Raw genomic sequence first — 15,987 nt, 5'->3', positions numbered from 1 at the left:
CGTAATATTAAACAAATATAAGTGTGCATGGGGTAAACCTTAATAAGACTGTAAGACTTGAAATTGTATTGTAAAACTAAAGGAATTGAAGGACTTTGGCTTTGTTCATAGAGAACATTTAGTTTTAACCATTTAAATAGCTTCAACGTTTTCAATGTCCTTAAGAAAAATTACCTTCAGGGAATAGGCACAGTGCATCCATGTTATACTAATAAATACCTTTTTAATAATCTGCCATTTATTCCGTGGTATCCCACAGTATATTCCAACACTGCCATGGTAGGCCTACTACCATAATACATGTCCACAAAACCACTGTTAACAATGATTCGGTTTATGTGTGTTATGTGTAGTGGGTGCATGTTTTTCAGTTGTAGTGTAATAGTGCATTCTTGTGGCCAACATAATATCCGATGTGGTACCAATTGAATGATTTGGAATTTAAAAATGGTAATGAACGTTATATTTAAATATTTTATATATGTAAAAATATTAAACGAACATTATTATTGTAAATTGATCTTTACTACTAGTCGGTGATTTCTAAACGGAACCCACGTGAAGACGCAATGCTTCCCCACGGAGCACTTTTGTAGTAAACCACCAAAATGGCGGCGCACTAAGTGGTCAGATGTAATGTTATCGCCATTGGCAAAGAATCTATAATTATAATTTGTTACTCGATTTGGAGGAGTTTTTAGGTCTATAAAATGGCTTTGTTCACTGATGTGCGTCGTAGTGTTCGCATTCTCTTAACTCAATGTCAGAGATCTACAGCAGCAGCATGGATTCACTGCCAGTCGTGTAAGTACAGATAACCTTCAAATATTAAATTACTCGTATGCATATATTTGATGAATTTAGGTAGCAAGCATTGTGTGGCAGTTGAACTTGATTTTGCTGTCTAAAAGTGAAAATATTCTCTGCTGAGAACAAATCTACACTATTAATGTTATGAGATGAACGCGTTACTGTACAATTCGGAATGATAATGAGGCTAAAGGAGAAGAAAGCAATATAAAAGAGAATGTTTTTGAACCCTTTCATGCATGAATTATGACAACTTGAGTCACGAGTTATTGCCTTTAGGGGATAAAAAACAAGACTTTTACTGTTTTTTTCAAATACATTTTGTGATGTCCCTTCAGGTGTACACCTGAAGAGGTGACACATTGATGCACAAGTGTCCCCTGTAGTGATTGATGTGCAACTATGCCATCAAAATGGTTCTATGTGTTAATGGGTTAACAACCTTCAACAATGTGAGTTAAGAATTAGACGTAATTTAGTGATTGTACTAAAAAATCCAAACGCAACACACAGGGCTGAAACCTCTCAAACACGATGTTCTTTTTGGTTGTCTTTTCCCTCTAGATCGGAGGTTTACTCAGAGAGCACTTAAGCCAGAGCCAGTGGTTAGCGATAATGAAGCCATCAATAAAACATTTGTCAACCGAAACCCAAGAAACTTGGAACAGATGGCCCTTGCAGTGAAGGATCGAGGCTGGGCCACAGTCTGGCCCTCTAGACAGTATTATCACAGGTTTGTGTGGAATTCTTGAGCACCCAGATACAAATTTAATCTTACATCTCTGGGGGCGCCAAAGACAGTATGAAAGTTATAATGATAATCTTGTTCACCTTTTTCATCAGGTTGGTGTTCAGGCGCTCACAGCAACACGTCACGGCTGAGGTGTTCTCCAGTGACTCGACAGTCCCTGTGCTCTCTTGCTCCACTAAAGAGTGGGCAGTGAAGCGTCAGCTGGGCTCCACGCGCTCTGTAGCAGCTTGTCGTGCTGTAGGTGAGGTGCTTGCCCAGAGGTGTCTTGAAGCAGGCATCATAAGGATTGTTTATCGAGAGGTGCCATGGACGTTTCGGTCAGAGGCGGTAAATCAGTACAATTCAGCTTTTCATTTTTTTGATATATTTGACCTTAATTATGGTGTAAATTCTTTGTCTATTTTTTTCACCTCCATTGCAGAGTCAGACGTTCTGGACAGCCATGAAAGAGGGTGGCGTTACACTTAATGAACCAAGGCGAAAATTCATTTAAATGTTTTTTTACAGTCCTAAAATGTCATAATTCTCTGTAAATATAACTGTTCTCATATTTAAATGGTGTGGTCATTGAGTCTGTTACAGAATGGTGAAGCTAAATATTTTCCACTATTTTTTAGCAATTTCATCATTGCAGGTCAGTTAATTCATTCTATACAAAATGATTTTGTACATCGAGAACAATTCGATTTACTTTAATAGTGAGTCAGTTCAGTTTTAAAATGCTTTTATAGGATTCTTAAAATTGTTCACTTGATTCATGTTAGGCAAGAAAACACATGACATTCTACTTCAGATGGTTTATTACAATAAAAGTAACGTACATATCCTGACCATATAGGATACTTTTATTACAAAATTTAAAATGCAATGTGCAGCTATTTTAAAGGGATACTTTACCAAAAAATGAAAATTCTGTCATCATTTACTCACCTCCGAGTTGTTCCAAATGTGTATAAATTTCTCTGTTCTGATGAACACAGAAAGATACAGTATTTAGAATAATGCTTAACCAAACAAATCTCAACACCCATTGACTACCATAGTAGGGAAAAAAACAATGGTAGTCAAAAGTGCCCCAGAACTGTTTGCTGTCCTAAATTCTTCAAAATGTCTTCTTTTGTGTTCAACAGAACAGAACAAAAAAAGATCAAGTATTTTCCTACTATGGGAGTCAATGGGTGTTGAGATCTGTTTGGTTACAAGCATTCTTCCAAATATCTTTCTCTGTGTTCATCAGAACAAAGACATTTATACACATTTGGAACAACTCGAAGGTTAGTAAATGATGACAGAATTTTCACTTTTGGGTGAAGTATCACTTTAATGCAAATTATTTGTTGCTTAGAAATTGTAATTGGTTGTAGGTGTTAGACAGCCTCAAGAAGCTACTTTGATAAAGTTATATCCCAAAAAGGTTCATTTTCGCTGAGTAGTGGATGAAACGGACAAGACAGTCAAGCAGGAATGAGTGACAGAGACATGAAAGCGGTGCACCACATACCACTCTTGAGAACATTAAAATACATGTTTTTAAAATAAATCTAAACTAAAACACTGTATACTTTGAATGCATTGTATGTTCTTTTAGACAAAAGTGTCGTTCAGATGTAAAATTCCTGTTCATTTATGCAGATAATTAAAAATCCGTATAGGCAAGGTGCTATAGTTGAATTCAAGTAGACAGATTTCGCAAACCCTCATAGATTCATTTTTAATGTTTATAGTACAGACAACCTTGTATATCAAATTAAAAAGATACATTTTAAGAACAGTCATAAATAGAAAAAGAAACAGTAACCTTGACATTTATATTATATTTAACACCACCCGATACCAACAATGGAATCTGAATAACATTGAAATAAAATATAGCATGGTTACTGAAGCTGGTAAGGCATGGCACATCAGGAAAATCAGCTCTGTGCTAAGTAGATTGATCATCTATTATTAATACACATTAGTATTTGTTCTCATGTGGAAAAAACTCCAAACCAGTGTTGCCTTAATATAATCATTCCACAACATGACTTTGGTTTCACAAATATGGCACTTTGTGCAAGAACAATACACACATTTCAACAAATGTGTTTTACAGCAGGTATTGTATATACTCAGGACACATGCTTAACAAAGACAGGTTTACATACAGTACGTAGAGCATGCATACTGTCTGGTACTTAAATGAGACATCATGTGGGTGCTTACAAGGAAACAAATCAATCACTTATAAAGCAAAAGACACCTATGTGTAGAATTTGTGTTATGTTAACTACAAAAACATTAAAACCAACAAATGTAGTTATTTTGGTTTTAAACCCAAAGGCACTGAACCAATACAAGTGTGGCATGCAGAATGAATATGATACAGCAAAGACAGCTTACACAGTAAATCACAAAACAACGTGGCACATTTCTAAGAAAATACTCTTCTCAGGTTTCATCTCCTGTATATTGTACAGATTAAATATATAGATTAAATGTCACAAAACATCTGCCAAATTGAAAGAGTTGTGTAAATAGCTTCATGTTTTTTAAATATATGGTTTTTGATGTATTAAAGCATTAGTAGCTAATTATTTAGTAACTACATGTAATACTCAATTGTGTTGTTAAAAAAAACATTTTCATCCTCATTATCTCCAAAAAGGCAGCACTAAGCTTCACATTCAGAGAGGGAACAGCTATAAAGATAAGTTTGCATAGTTTAAAAAAATGAGGGAGATCACCAGTGATGGGGAAATCACATGCATTATTCATTTATTTATTAAGAATACATAATAAATAAGAGAAAAATCTTTCATGTAGAATGACATGTGAGATCACAGCCAAGGTACTACTCCCTCATAAAACCATAATAAAATATGTGTGAAGTAAACTGAATATGGCTCAGTGTGAAGGTGCAAAGGATACGGAAATTCCTAAAGGCACATTCTGATGGAAACAACAAATTCCTGCTCCTTGTATCAACAACTACTTGACAAGAAAGAAACCAGCCGTTGTGGTTATTTTTTCAAACAATTGATCAGAAACTGAGCAGTTAATGTGTTTTGGGCTAGAAGGATGTGTGGGGAAAAGTAGTGGGATGTTTGTTGCTTATTGCACTAAAATGTCACCATGTGCACTGTGTTGCTGGTAGACCTAATATTAGAAAAGCAATTTTCCTCATCTTATTCTGTTACGATTCTCCAAAGAACTCGAAATAACACAATCAGAGGAATAAGGTCTGTACGCAAGAGTGTCCTATAATTTAATATCTCCATCTGTGTTTCCTTTTCTCACCTTTTTCCGTCTCCAATATATTTCTTAGCTGGAGTATTTCTAAACAGCTTCAGTTACCCGCTTCATCCTGGTTTTTGATCTGTGACTGTCTGCTGCTTGGCCCAGGTGAAACATCTACATGAGCTTTTTGATAGGTCAGACCCCTCCGTCCATGACTTCGCCTTCGCTGTGCAGGGGAATTCCTCAAACCAACGGGTAACTAAACCAAGGAAAAATGTTTATATATTTATTTTGCTAGAGCAATGTTGTTCTAGTGAACCAAAGAATTGCAATTTGCATATGCAACCACCCTACAAATGAACCGGACTCTTTTTTGCCCTCGAGTTCATACCTCTTTATCCTCATCATCAAGCTGAATAGACTGCATTAGAGAAAACAGATCCATCCTTCCACTTCGGCTAGGGCTTGAAGACACCTTGAATAAAAAGTGATACAGAAGTTTATTTTTTTAATTTTATTTTAAAAGTTTAAAAGTCATTATTTATGTCAATATTTTTCAGCCTTTTGACTGTATTGTCTCTTCTTTCTGTATTATCTTTCTTGATATTTATGTATTTGTTCTGTGTCGATTTTTCAGTGGTTTTTCAATAAGAGCCAGCATTTCAAAAGAAAATCCACTTCAGCTAAGTAGTTAATAATGTTTGCAAATAAAATGCAGTAAAAAAACAAGATAAAATTCAACAAATAAAACAAATCTGACGGTCTAACCTTTTCACTTTCCTGTATAGTAATGAGTGGGTTGGATGTGGCTGTCTCTGGCTCAGAAGAGTCAGGAAAACTCTCATCTGTTTGTTCATCAAAGACCTGAAAAAGAAGAATTCAATATTAAGCAACTGACATATGTTATATAAAAACTATAATAATCAAGTAAAATTAGCTAAGCTGAATTACATGATATTAAAAGTCATCAAAAGTTTGTAATGCATAAAAAGCCTGTGTACACGGCTATGCACACAGAACAGGTGCCAAAACTGTTCTTAAGATAAAATATAGGAAGTTTGTAAGAATGTTCCTAACTGTGATTCTCAAAACATTTCTTAAGAAGTTCTCAAATCTTTTCTTAAGAACATCTTAATTTTTTTCGTAAGAATAAATTACATATGCTTTGTCAATTATTACACTCGCCTGTTCGTTTGGTAACTGTACATATTCATCTATACAATAAATTTGTTTTGTATTTGTGAAACAAGCGTCTTGCTGTCTTATATACTGTATATTAGCATGTCATGTGTTAAACGGCATTTACGATCGCATGTTAGCCAAAATATTAGCAAGAATTACAAAATTATATTTATTATAATACTTTTTGTGTTACCCAGCCATAATATTTGTGACCCTCCCCGTTTTGAGTCGCTTTGTCCTAGACAAAAATGTAAAAAGCACTCCGTTTTTAATAATGATAGCTAAAGTAAGGGAGCTAGACCTTGTTGTTACTGTATCAATATAAAAAGTCCTCAATGGCAACTGAACGTCAAAATTATGATTCTGGCTTAATACAATATACTGTACGTCACTTGTAAAAAACAGATCCATGTATTATACATCTTACCTTTTGAGATTTAAGACAACTGTGAGGCGATCTTAATTTTAAGATGATATTTACGACAGCTTTTGTTTCGAGAATTTGGATTCTTCTTAATTTTTTTCCTAAAATCAATCTTGAGAAAAAAATGTAAGGACTGTCTCGACTCTTTTAGGAATGCATAACATTCTTAACTTTTTACTTAAATTATAATTTAAGAAAATATATGGCAGTGGAAAAATAATTTTCTTGTTGAAAAAGAATGTTTTGTGAATCCGGCCCCAGGTTTAGAAAAGCTAGAGGGAGCGCAATGTAAATGAAACAAAGTAGATAGACGAAATGGCACATTTTAGGGTAATCTGGGACATTGGTTCATACTGTTATAAGCGTTGTAATGTAACAGTCTCATTTGTTGGTTTAAAATATTGGGCTGACAATCAAAGATATTTACAAATGTTGAAAAATGTCCCAGATGACCTGTTTTTAACCTATATGACATATCTCCTTACATCTGTTTCCTCCTCTTCACTGCTTTCTTCTTCTTCTGGGCTCTCAAGTTCCTCTTCTTCCTCTTTCTGTTCATGTCCTGTGTCTGGTTCATTGTTGACAGATGGCTGACGGACTTCTGGTTTGGACTTCCTCCTCCAGAGTGTACTGTGGCGCTGCTTACTAAAGGACATAGAAGCGTCAGCATGGCTCACACTCTTGTTTGAAATGTAATACTAACAACCTGCTTACTGTATGGTATACATTATACAGCATAAGATTGTGCTATTGTGTTCCACATGTACATAATTCAACATCAATAAATTTGACAGTTTTAAGATAGTTTTGACAGCACAAGTTACCTGGCACTGAGGATGCCACTATAGGTTTGCAGCTGTTTGAGAAAACCTTCATTGGGCTGCACTATAGGCCGTCGTTCTCTTACGTGGTTGAGCGCATGTTCTAAAGTCCAGCCCTGATGCTTCATGAGGAAAGCCATTACTGTGGAGGCAGAGCGAGAGACGCCCATCTTACAATGCACCAGTACAGCTTGTCCATTTTTCCTGTATCATCGTCAACAGCAGAAAACAGTAACACATAAAACAACATTGTGAGTTAAGGAAAAAAAACTTTAGGTGTTTAGGCTCACAGCAAACAGTAAGTCACATTTTCATTAGTGCTGTACAATAAATGTAAATATTAAAAAATCACAATATGTATACTGTATGTGGCACACTAACGTTACATTTTACATCACATTTTAGTATAGTTTAATTGATTTTAAAAACGTAAGCCATTATTATTATTAAAGACAGCTGTTAGGGTAGGCAGTCTGCAACCAGAAAAACTGAATGCATGCCATCTTCACAGAAAAATGAGCATGTGTTGACCTTGCTTCACTGATAAACATATATGTGTTCTTCCAGTGTGAGAGCAGGTCGGTTGACTCCACATCGTAAACTCTAACATTCAAATAGGTGAAGGATTCTGGGAAAAAGTTGTCAATCTCCATGGTAACATTCAGGATGTAGCCCACACTGTGAACAATAAAATCAGATGTGATTTTAGAACATTTTGCAGTAGAAAAATCTTAAATAGAATAAAAACATTCATCTGTATACTTGTTCTTGTGTAGTTCTTCAAAGTTGGCAGCATTCCATTCTGAACCCTTTGACCAAAAGACAAATAAATGAACACATATTTGTCCAATACTGCAGCAGATTAAACGTAAAACGAGCATCCCCACTCACCAAGTAAAGATAATCCAAGATTCTTGAAGGTTTGTCCATCTGTGCCATTGTGACCATCATCTCATTGTCAATGTTCTCCTTGTAGTCTTTCATGTCCATGCCCATTCTAGACTCCAGAGCTATTCGCACCTACACAAACCACACAGATTTCTTTAGTCCTAACCTTTTTGTTCAATCCCTCTCGAGAGTCACATAAAAACCTCTAAAACACATCTTATATCTTTTACGTACAGTATATACGTTATGTATATGAGTCCCTAATAACTACAAACAGCATCAAAATCAATTGCACGAACAGGAAAATCAAGGTTTACTGAATTACTTAAACCCCACTATATATATTCATAGCATGAAGATTCTCAACATATGACAACAAGCCCAGACACATTACTCAAAGCCCTCCAGCAGGTGAGTCTTGTGAATAATTTAAAAAGGGCATGATAACCAGATTTAGCTCACTGTTTTGAAATAAAACCTATTGATATTCCAGAGTGTGCACCACCAAAATTTCCCTCCGCATCATTAACTCAGACATCATGAAGACTATTTTTCTCTTTGAAATACCATGCCCCAATCATAAGACAACAATAAGACTTTTCAAATATTTTGAAAGTAAATGAAATCAGTTTTATTTTACATCATTTATACACTTTACCTGTTTTGAGGTAATGTTTTCCAGGTCCTCGGTCCTCATAATATCTCTCAGCTGAGCTTTGATCTCCCTCTCCACTGACTCCCGGTTAGATGAGGATCTTCCTACATTGTTCTTCCTGACTGACTCCAGGCCAGTCATGGCCCTCCATTCATTAAGGCAGTGCTGGTCCGATTCCACATGCAGTCTATAATGTTGTGCCCACTCCAGTCCACAGCCAGGGATGACAGCCCCACTTACAGCTCGCTCACAGCAGCCATGCAGCGCTTGCAACACGTACCTCAAGCAAAGTGTGACACAGTACTGTAAGTTGTGAACAAGTAAACCACAAACAGGCACAAAGATAATTCTAAGGCTTTTCACAAATGCCTCAAACAGTGTTTGATGACTAACTTAAGACCACAAAGACAGTTAAAGGTAGTAAACAATTTGTGTGCAGGCTGCAAGGCAAAGCGTCTTGCATTTTGATGTTGATTGAAAAAAAAATAAGGATGTTTTTTCTTCAGCATTTCCTTCTTTAAAACTTACCACATGGTCTGAATGGACACAGGCTTGAAGATTCGTGTCACTTCTGCAGATGTCACACTGAAACCTCTGCAAGAGAACAAGCTGAACTGTTAAAAAAGCAGAACTTTGACGGTTACCAAAGTCAAATGTTCTGGTAAACTGTGCAGATTAAATCCAACTTGGACGTTTTTCATTTCTGTTTTTTTATTATACTGTAATGTATTCGACGAAAATTAGCTAAGAAACGTAACTGTGCTAAACATAGAATGTCGAATGTTCACATCAAGACAAGAGCACTCAACACTAACTGTTGCTGTGTCTCAATAGCTGTTGACTCAAGTCCTGGTTCCTAATTTTCTAAAACATTAAAGTCACGTTACAAGCTTCTCACAACATAAAAATCCTCACAGTATGCTAAAATTATACTTTAACATAATGACAATTTATATATTTTAAGGCTACATACACTAAACATAACACTTCCTGTTATTATCATATGTTTGTCTTTTTTTAATATTCTGGTCATATTCATATGTACTGTATATTCTCACGCTCTTACCCATCTCCATCCAGATAAACCTGCGTGTTGCTCCATATGGGCAAGACAAGGCCAATAGTGCACTCATCACTGAGCAAGAGAAAATACAAAGAAACAGTAAGAAAAAGACCTACTGGCCTACAGAAATAATAGTTTACTCCAAATTGCTACAAAAGCAAAAATGTGTTTTTACTAAAAAATGCAACTACACTATACGTTATTCATTTATGCAAAAAATGAATTATTGCTATCAAATGCAACATTTAGGCTGACCGATTAATAACTGGTAAAGCTGGACATGATGAATCAAATTTTCTCTGACTAAAAATCAGCATTCCTGTTAATATTTCCCTAAACTAACATGCAATGCAATTGATCAGTTAGTCATGCAATAAGTTTGCAACTGGTTCTGTCTATCCATCAATATAATGAAGATGCTGAACATCTAGTAATAACTACTATGTCTGTTTATTAAGTAATATTAATTATTTTTTAAAGTCTTACTACCTGTTTGATTCAGGGAAGTCCATGCCAAGCAGAAGACTCTCCTGCTTTTGGCTAAGGGTGCCGACTATGAGCAAATATCTCACACTAACTGGGCTCCCAGACTCTAAACGCACAGCCTGAGGGAGAGAACGAAATCTTTAACTCAGAATTTAAACTGAACAGACACAGTAGCAAATAGCCCGATTACATTTTTCCTACCATTTTAATTCAAACATAGTATATGATAATAACTCTGATCGTGACAATATGACACACGCACTGCCATTTAGTACACAGACACATGCATAGAGAAGATACACACTCAAATGTCATCACAGAGGTCCAAACACTTCCATAAACTAGTAGACAATACAGTGTGTATAGCCACAAATACATAAGGTATTCATTATTGACCGTGTAGGAGCATTATAGAGTACATGTAAGTTTACTACTGTATATTAACTATAGATATTCGTATTTCCAAATATTTGATTAATTTCCATGATTTATCTTCATGAAATTATGAAAATCACAACTTCATATTTCCAGACTTTTCATGACACGCGGGAACTCTCAATACTAACAAACACAATGTATAGAGGTTTAAAGAGAGAGAGTTGAGGAATCCTAACCAGTTTAACTGTGTCCTCTGGTCGAAGTAATGAAACCATTGCATGCAAATGTCTGTGCTGCGTGTCGGAGGCCTGGCCTTCTTGTCTTGGACCAAGCAGAGGGGGTATGGTTTCTTCATCTAATCCTTCTCTCTCCCTCTCTTCCACCAGAAGCACTGCCCCCTTAACCAGGGCGAAACTTTCTCTGGTGTGTGGAAATGAAAGATTAATCAGCTACGCATTTCTGCAGGAAACACTATACACGCCACAATACACATGCATTACAATCATTCACCTTTTCTGAAGTGGTCCTCGTCTTGGGATGAGTTCATCCTTGAAAACAAAATTTAGCAGACGACAAGTGCATTCAAATTAAGGTTGAACTTTAAGAGCTGCCTGGATAGTGATGCTAAAATGAGTGATGGGTGAATGATTTATAGTGAAGAATTTATGTGATGCAGTGTGCGCTCTTCAACAAACACGGTTTAGCTCTGGCGGATCACCTGTCAGCTCAGTGACAAGTGTTCTATATTAATATGCTCGAAAACGGGCGTAACTGGAAAACAGGAAACCCAGAAACAGAATGACAAGGCGTTCTGACAAACACGTTGAGTTGTTCTGCGGTGGCAGTACGATAAGACACAGAGGAAGTTCATACTGTAGTGAAGATGATAAAGGGTAACAGAGAACAAACACACAGGGAGAGAAGCAACAGCGAAGGAACACTGAGAGAAGGACACCAAAGAGCCTGTTATCAGCGCTTTTATGGAATGAAACAGGAGACAGTAACATTACCTGTTATGTGACTGGCGTGTCCAGACAAAGCCAGGTAGAAAGAGAAGAGAGAGGGTGGAGAGGAGAGGAGAGGAGAGGAGGGCCAATGAGGTTTTTCATAAATCTCTGCTTCTTAAAGAAGATACTATCCAGCTACAACGTATGCTGAGTTTATGGGTGGAAAGGAATTTTGTGTTCTGTAATAAGACCATACCCCAGCCAAAAGAGATACAGAATGATTGACGGGCATTATCAAAGAACAGCTCTTTCAAAGAATCTAAACACTTAAAGTTTGAGGAACTTTTGGTGTGCTACCAAGCAGACATTCCCACAAATAAACAAACACTTTAGACATAAAAAAACAAGAGGATTAGAGACACAAAGAGGGAGTGTGAGAATGGTGAAAATATGTGTGGGGAACTGCAACAAACATACAAAAGTTCCTTATATTTTATATATGTACTCACCGGTGTTGTGCAAATAGACGGTGCTCTGTGCAAGGTCAACAAAGCCATCCCACAACCGGTTATCCTGCATGTACACCGGCAGACGGGTCAGAGCAGAGCACCTCAAGAGTCTCTGCGAGTTAACACTGTTGCGAGTGAAAAACAACGAATTGAAATGACACAATGTTACAACGTCCGAAGAAGAACGGCAGATCTCTGTTACAATGCTGCCCGGGAATCTTAACTACAATCCTATTTATTAAGCCATATAACCGCATTTATCTGTTGTCGACATTCCCACTCCATTTACAAGATGGAGACGTGCTGTTGATTTCTTGGCCATATATCGTTGACAATACAGTAATGAGCTCATCCGATCAAACGAAATGAGACGCCAGCATTTCTGCTCTTTGTTTTAATGCGGACGAAACTGTAATAATACCGTAGTAACGTCGAGGTGCACGTCATCGTACATTCTGCACATCTCAGGCATTTGCTAATTCACCGCATTTAACCTTACTTGTCAGAATAACCAACATCGGTGCCTGTTAGACCGCTCAGTTAAACCGCTGGATTAAAAAAGCTGTTGATAAGTATGACACATACCTAATGTCTTTATAATGACGGTAGGTTGATGTTTAATGCTCCTAAAGCGCAGCCGCGTTTCAACCCAAAACACGACTCGAGGATGTGCATTGCCAGTTCCTCAAGTAAAGCAAAGATGGGCGGACTACAAATGCACAGTTCGCTTACCTGCTACGCACGCGGAAACCCTGCGAAAGGATAAGGATTCCCTCCTTAGTCAAATTTCCTCGAGAAATCAAAGTTATTTTAATCCTCGGGTCACAACTTCTGAACTGGTTCAGATACATTTAAAGGGGAAGGCAGTACTATACCATGAAACCAGGAAGACTTTTCTCGGCCGAGAAAAGTAAATGTGCCCTTAAATGGAAGAGGCGGATCGGGAGTAATTTCTCTATTAAAGAGACAGGGACATTATTATCTACTCGGTTATCGGTTCAGACGTTACGAAACATTTTATGGAAATAAAATAAAAGAATCTATTTTATATACTGTTTAAAAATAATTTCAAGCTATCTAACACAAGATACACATGTGCAAATAAGCAGAAACCCAAACAAAAACAGTAAGGATGGGCTCCTTCATTTCAAGTGGTTTTTGCCTCATGTATAACTCATGTATTACGTAATAATACGTTGCACAATACTACACTACTTATTTGACACCAAATCTGCAACCATTTTAAATTATTACCTTTAAAATTACGTTTTATAAATATGGAATCACAATGTCTGATTTGGCAATATGTCACCAAGGTCATTTTTCATTGCATTGGCAGGATATGCAGTTTTAGTGTTTTCAGTGCGGACACATTTAACACAACAGGTGATTGGCAGTGTTGGGCACGTTACTTTTAAAAAGGAATTTGTTATAGTTACTAGTTACTTCTCACAAATAGTAATTGAGTTAGTATCTGAGTTACATCATTATAAAAGTAGCTAATTACCAGGGAATGTAACTATTGCATTACCTTTTAAAAAATGTTCAAATATATCAAATAACTTGGATGCCCCCAATATTAAATATGTTAAATGAATGAAATGGAAACTAAATAGAATAAATTATTTGTATAAAACATTGTACACTAATCTACGCTATTTTAATGTTTCTGTGGGTCAATGTGAGAGACACCTATTAAATTCAATATTTTATATATCAATATATTATTATTGTAAATATTGTACATATTTTCATTACTATACTGGAACAATAAAACACAATAGAATAGTTCAGAACTTTCAATATTTATTGAACAGACCACAACTTGTCAACAAATAAGTCTAAAGATAAATTATGCTTCTAAAGACATGAGACGTATGGACAAGGTCTCAGCTACTAATTTTGTGGTGGCATGTGACGATGTAATTGTGAGGTGCTTCATTAGATTAGTATTACTTGCCACGGACGTGGAGCCATTACGAGGGAAAAGTAGTGCTTATATTTACAGTTTGCGAAAGCTACATTTGAACTTGTTGCTCTTGCCATCGCTCTCTGACTCCTAGGCATTGGAGTACTCTGTTTGAGGGTATCTGGGGGAAACATGGACAGAGGACCCAAGTGCAGACAGCGGGTAAGGGGTTAACAAAAAGACTTTAATTACAAAAAAATACAAACATGAAACAAAAACCCAGGAGGGGGTAAACAACAAAACAGCAAGGGAATTAACAAGAGGTAACAGGAACATAGACTACACTAAACTAGACTAGACAAGACTAAATATAAACACTAGACATAAACTACAACTAACTAAACTAGAAAACGCAGCAATACAGACCGGGAGGTTGCCGACGGGCAAACAAGGCAAAATGAACCGACACAAGACAGAAAACACAAGGGCATTAAATAAGGGAACAAATCAAGAGGGAACAGCTGACGGGCATGAAACAATAACGAGCAAATGAGGAGACGAGAGGGCGGGAACAGAGACGAGACCGGAGGGAGTATGGCGAGCCAAAGGGCCAAAATTACCTCCCTCCACATGAAACATGAGGTTCTGTCATGGCTCTGCCTCTTCTTGTCATGTCTTTCTTGGTCTTGTGGCAGAACCATGACATGTGACTATTGTTTGTGTGTGAAAACCCGCCCTACTCTGCCTCTGGTTGGCAAAAGATAGAAATTTACTTTACCTAAGCCAAATATCATCAGTTATGTGGTTATCTCCCACCCCACTCACACACACCAATCAAAATCAGTTATGTGTCCCACCCCCAACACACACAGCAGAGAGAAAAAAAACTTTGCATGTCCTTTGGATGAGATCGTACTCATGAGATTGGACCCGAGCGTACTCGGATGAAAACGGCTTCAGTGAGCTCAATTATAGTAACGCTTCCTTTATTGTCAGTAACGGCGTTGTAACTGGGGAAACAGTAATTCGTTTGATTACTCGTTACTGAAAAAAACTGTTTATTTATAACGCCGTTATTCCCATCACTGGTGATTGGTACAACATTTACAATCGGCATTAACAGAAATATTCTTAGTATATTTAAGGATATTGTTTTTCAATTTCTTATTCTTATATTTAAGGATATTGTTTTTTAATTTCTTATTGGCTCTAAAACGTAATGTTTAGTTATGATTAATTCTGTAAGAAAATAAATTCAGGATTTACAGAGTAGTAACATGTCAATTTGACTGAATGATCAAGAAAAAACATTACAACATTGTGCTCTGAAATGCATAGGTTTGAATACCATCTCTGTTATTCAGTGTGGGTTTGGTGTTCAAATGGAAATCTGCCGAAACAGTGCAATTTCGAGACAGTTTATCATACATCATTACCAAGTCAATGACTAGTAGCCTAATAGTTACAAGGCACCATCAAACAGTCCATATAATAATAAGGTGGCAGTGTGGTCAAGGATGGACTTATCACAAAGCTCTAAGTGAGTGGGAAGGTGTGCATTTCTGGATGAATTTGTTGTGCTAAAATGAGCATAATAAATATAATTCCTACATGCTTTCGATAAAGTGAAATTTAAAATCTGCTCAGATTTTAAATTATGTAATTCAGATATATATGAGAAGTTAGCAAAGTATCAGAATAAAAGTATCCGATTTGGAAAAACTGGGCTCCCTCCCACTCTCGTCATTACCCCGCCCACTTTAAGTATGCACTCTGAGGCCATTCATTTTGCACATCTGGGTCTGTGCAACTTCTTGGAATAATACCGTGTGAAAACAGATAAACGGTTTTTGTATAGTGTTGAGTGCCTTCCATTGTATTTTGTTGATTTTACCTGACAAACAGCAGATTTCCAGTGCAGTTCTGTTCACACACTACAAGTATA

At 36.7% G+C, this 15,987-nt stretch overlaps 2 protein-coding genes across 4 annotated transcripts; one reads left to right on the top strand and one right to left on the bottom strand.

The window, feature by feature from the left end:
* The first annotated feature begins 591 nt into the window (after positions 1-591).
* On the top strand, positions 592-3,127 carry mrpl18 (mitochondrial ribosomal protein L18). 2 transcript variants are annotated; one of them, XM_057349794.1, is made up of 4 exons: positions 592-804; positions 1,375-1,543; positions 1,654-1,888; positions 1,983-3,127. In XM_057349794.1, the coding sequence occupies exons 1-4, from the start codon at positions 711-713 to the stop codon at positions 2,052-2,054; spliced, it is 570 nt and encodes a 189-aa protein (XP_057205777.1). In that variant the 5' UTR covers positions 592-710; the 3' UTR covers positions 2,055-3,127. The 2 variants fall into 2 exon arrangements, with proteins under 2 accessions (XP_057205777.1, XP_057205776.1); XM_057349793.1 differs by having other exon boundaries at positions 1,654-3,127.
* Positions 3,128-3,255: 128 nt separating this feature from the next.
* On the bottom strand, positions 3,256-13,016 carry si:ch211-203d1.3 (protein phosphatase Slingshot homolog 3). 2 transcript variants are annotated; one of them, XM_057349791.1, is made up of 16 exons: positions 12,866-13,016; positions 12,134-12,258; positions 11,188-11,225; positions 10,914-11,097; positions 10,303-10,418; positions 9,817-9,885; positions 9,279-9,344; positions 8,754-9,030; positions 8,099-8,227; positions 7,970-8,016; positions 7,739-7,885; positions 7,211-7,411; positions 6,872-7,031; positions 5,549-5,644; positions 5,172-5,255; positions 3,256-5,039 (listed from the first exon to the last, which is right to left on the bottom strand). In XM_057349791.1, exons 2-16 carry the CDS (start codon positions 12,179-12,181, stop codon positions 4,890-4,892), a joined length of 1,812 nt encoding a protein of 603 aa, XP_057205774.1. In that variant the 5' UTR covers positions 12,182-12,258; positions 12,866-13,016; the 3' UTR covers positions 3,256-4,889. The 2 variants fall into 2 exon arrangements, with proteins under 2 accessions (XP_057205774.1, XP_057205775.1); XM_057349792.1 differs by lacking the exon at positions 12,866-13,016 and adding an exon at positions 12,719-12,850.
* Between the last annotated feature and the right edge of the window lie 2,971 nt (positions 13,017-15,987).

This window comes from Triplophysa rosa, linkage group LG13 (assembly GCF_024868665.1).
Source record: "Triplophysa rosa linkage group LG13, Trosa_1v2, whole genome shotgun sequence".
NCBI classification, from domain to species: Eukaryota; Metazoa; Chordata; class Actinopteri; order Cypriniformes; family Nemacheilidae; genus Triplophysa; species Triplophysa rosa.
Note: the sequence above shows the minus strand (reverse complement) of the source record. Positions and strands in the feature narration are given on the sequence as shown.